The sequence below is a fragment of the Porites lutea genome, chromosome 9 (assembly GCF_958299795.1).
Source record: "Porites lutea chromosome 9, jaPorLute2.1, whole genome shotgun sequence".
Taxonomy (NCBI): domain Eukaryota; kingdom Metazoa; phylum Cnidaria; class Anthozoa; order Scleractinia; family Poritidae; genus Porites; species Porites lutea.
In genome coordinates this window covers 5,789,608-5,793,165 of record NC_133209.1, presented here as the reverse complement: position 1 = coordinate 5,793,165, position 3,558 = coordinate 5,789,608, and the positions used below count along the sequence as shown (strand labels likewise).

The 3,558-nt window shown below is 35.0% G+C and overlaps 1 protein-coding gene across 1 annotated transcript in view; it reads left to right on the top strand.

Annotated features, from left to right (window-relative positions):
* Positions 1-2,299: 2,299 nt before the first annotated feature.
* Positions 2,300-3,558, top strand: part of LOC140948392 (uncharacterized) — a 7,623-nt gene continuing 6,364 nt past the window's right edge. Inside the window, exon 1 of the mRNA XM_073397627.1 lies at positions 2,300-2,562. Coding sequence (XP_073253728.1) covers positions 2,413-2,562 — 150 coding nt within the window. The 5' untranslated portion in view covers positions 2,300-2,412. The remainder of the gene's footprint in view (positions 2,563-3,558) is intronic.

Genomic DNA, 3,558 nt, shown 5'->3' with positions numbered 1-3,558 from the left:
TACAATTTCTTGGCACGCAGTTAGCCAAAAGCGCCAGTCGAGGCGTGCCAAATTAGTGTATGTGTAATCAAATGGTCACAAAGTGAAACTAGGGCAATAATTTCACGTGCGTTTTGTCCAAATCCTTATAATTTCCCGAGCCTTTAAGTGAGGGAAATTATTGGGATTTGCATGACAAAACGTAAGTGAAAATATTCCCTAACTTCAGGGGTATACCATTTGATTAACTATTAATATCATGGGTGACGAATTAGTATATTGATCTATTGGATTTGATTATGTCTTGAAAACTAAATTCAGTTCATTCTATTAGCTTTCTATCTACATTATCCTTCCAGCTTCTCATGTAATCTGCCTTATTTCTCCTGAGAATCTTTGTTGTTTTTTTTTTTTCCCAAATGTTATTAATACTAGTCAGTATTCAGTATTCACCTTATTTTAATGTATTGTACGATAATAATAAATTTTACTTAGTATTGTAATTGTATTGTAATTGTAATTATTCACTTTGTATTTAGTATTCAGCTTATTTTAATGTATTGTGCGATAATAATTAATTCTATTTAGTATTGTAATTGTATTGTAATTGTAATTATTCACTTTGTATTTAGTATTCAGTTTATTTTAATGTATTGTACGATAATAATTAATTCTACTTAGTATTTTAATTGTATTGTTATTGTAATTATTCTACTTAGTGTCAAGCCACTGCTCGCCTCGAATAGCTATAGCTAACTGCGAGCAGTGGTACATCATATTTTGTATTTTTCTCAATTTTTCTTAATAAACTTGAACTTGAACGTGAACTTGAATTACCTCAGCAATCTTGGATTTCTGACATGTTTATCCGGGATGATATCGATCGAGAACTCCACTCTCTCGAACGTTTAGAGCTTAAATTTGGCTTAAGTTCAGAATTTTTCGACAAAATACCTGTTAGAATCCTTCTTGATGTGCTCTTTCGTGTGGTCAGGTTTTCTAAAGCGTCTTTTTATGCCCTAGCATCTTCATTCATGAAATTTCAAACTTCGTCGCCATCTTGACACTGAGACGTACGGAAGGTTGCCATGGCAATTTTGTAATTTCACATGTGAAATTAAAAAATTAACGCTGAAATTTTGCACCAAAATTAAGGAGTAATTCGTCACCTATGATATTAACACTATTACAAAACAGATATTACCTGATAATAAGAGAAAAGCAAAAAGAAAAGAAAAGAAAGAATATGTATAATAAAGTCAAAAGCAAGAAAGAAAAATCTGTTTAACGCAAGTTGTGAAAGACTGAAGCTAAGGCTAATGCTTCATAACCTACACATCCACATCCACTACACTATCGAGGACTAGCTGCCAAATCCCGAAATTTTTAAAATATACATGTACGTATGCCATATATCACATTGCAATACTTGAAAGCCAACCGTCGCGGTTCGCAGCTTAACCCTAATCAATACAGATCAGTGCTTAACCCTCTAGTATGCTCTCTCCATAACTGGCGCTGTGCAGTTTTGTTTGTTTGTTTGTTTGTTTTTTAGCAATTCTACAAGGTTCGAGTCTCGTTACGTTAAGAGAATAATGCGTTGTGTAAACTTCATAAGGTGTCCAAACTGGCTTCACCCGATCTTATATAATGCTAACCGTCTCAGTTGCGTAAGACTGGGTCTCAGTTGTGTCAAATTGTCCAATGAGACTGTTTCGGGGAACAAATGTAGACCCATTTCCCTCGCAGCGCTCCCTCGCAACAATTTGCACAATAAAGTCAAACCTTGGTGCGCCTTTTTCTCCTTTAATACGGTCTTCACGCTACCAAATTTGTATTGCTGAATGTCTTTACTCTTAAAGAGACAATTTGTTCAGGAATTTATTTCAAAATCACGACCGAAGAGTACAAAAAGTCCACGTCCGACTGACGTGCGTCGCTCAAAAACATCGTTGCTTAAACTCCCTATTGACGTTTCAGTGACTGACGTATAATCAAAGCACCTCCCAAATTTGATCAGCATCAGCTGGTTATGAACACTTGGCTGGGTAATAAAGCCAGTCAGAAACGGATAAATTATTTGAATTAATGAAATAAAAACTAATATCTCAACTTTTCTGTAAAGTGAATTGAATGATATTGAATTCAGGAGTTGACTTGACTTGGCCTGTACATATGTATATCTTAAAAATATAAATAGTCGCTCCCAAACATATTTTCCGTGGGACTTAATAAGGTCATTTATATGATAGAACTCATTTGAAACCAGCTGAGTAATCAGAATATTAACTAGTTTGAACAATTTGTAATCTTCTCATTTACAATCTTTGCTTTCAAAAATTTAACTGCACCGTGGCAAACTCTTTCTGCTACTTTGGTTCGACGAATTTCCTCGCCAAGAAACAGTTGCTCTCTTTAGTGTCGTCCGAGACGATGACATTTTTCCAGGTTGTTTGCCTCTGCGGTCTTTTTTTCGTGGCTGTTATCGCAGAATCCAAGGATCCCGAAAAGGAGCTCTTTGAGCTCGCGGATTTGGACTTCGATAACATGGGACCGGACATGAGCAAACCCATAAATATGGAGGTAGGTGCTTAGTCTTCTTATTCGTAGAGAGTTTAAATTTAATCCTGGCTTTCATTTAGACGTGTTGAAATAACAGTCAAGAAAAAAAGGTATAATTCTTATCAGAATTATACTAACTCCCCAGCACCCATTAAAACAGGGACACCCAACGTCAGTTTTTGGAAAATATCTGTTCGGAAGACGATCTGAGATCTGGAATTTTCGGAGCACTTGTTGTAAAATTTCTTGCTTGCCTGCCTCTCCTAGGATTTTCGAACATCTAAAAAATGGTATAATTGCCCATTTTTAACGAAATTTTTACCGTAAAAAGGTCACCTAGAATTTTCGGGAGCCTTTTATCTCGCTGAAATTTTCGAACAGGTAAGTTTTGATCCCTATAATTTTCGTATCACTAGACTTTCAGCTAGGAAATCCGAACAGATGAAAAATTTTTAGGGGGTAAAAAATGCCTATATCTGCTGTATAAATATTAAAATACGTTCGACAATGCAATGTTTAAGTGGTTTTGAACTATATTCTCGTTGGGTGTCCCTGTTAAAATAGTAAATTAAACAGCAAGCAGCAAGCTACTGTCGACAAAAGTTTTAAAGAGGAAAGGCCTGAATAAGTCATAATAAACTAGACTTGAAAACAGGTGTGCTTTGCTTAGAAAACACACAAAAATGAAGTATTCATGCGATTTCACAGAAAATTAAGCACTCGAACTTTGCGTAATATTAATGATAACGAACAGCAACATGAATGATCATTGTTTAAAATATATAATGATCGAACACGCGCCGCAAAAAATTAAGAGCACCAGCTTGTACACCTTATAGAAAAAAAAATGATTGGGAATATATTCCTAGTTTTCATGACTTGTATGGTCGGACACGTTAGTCATGGATATATTCAGTTCACAGATTAAAACCATGGATACATATTTGTAAATTTAGCATCTTTCATTCTTTCAGCATATCAAAAATACTCGAAACAAACGCTAAAAGAATTTTTTTT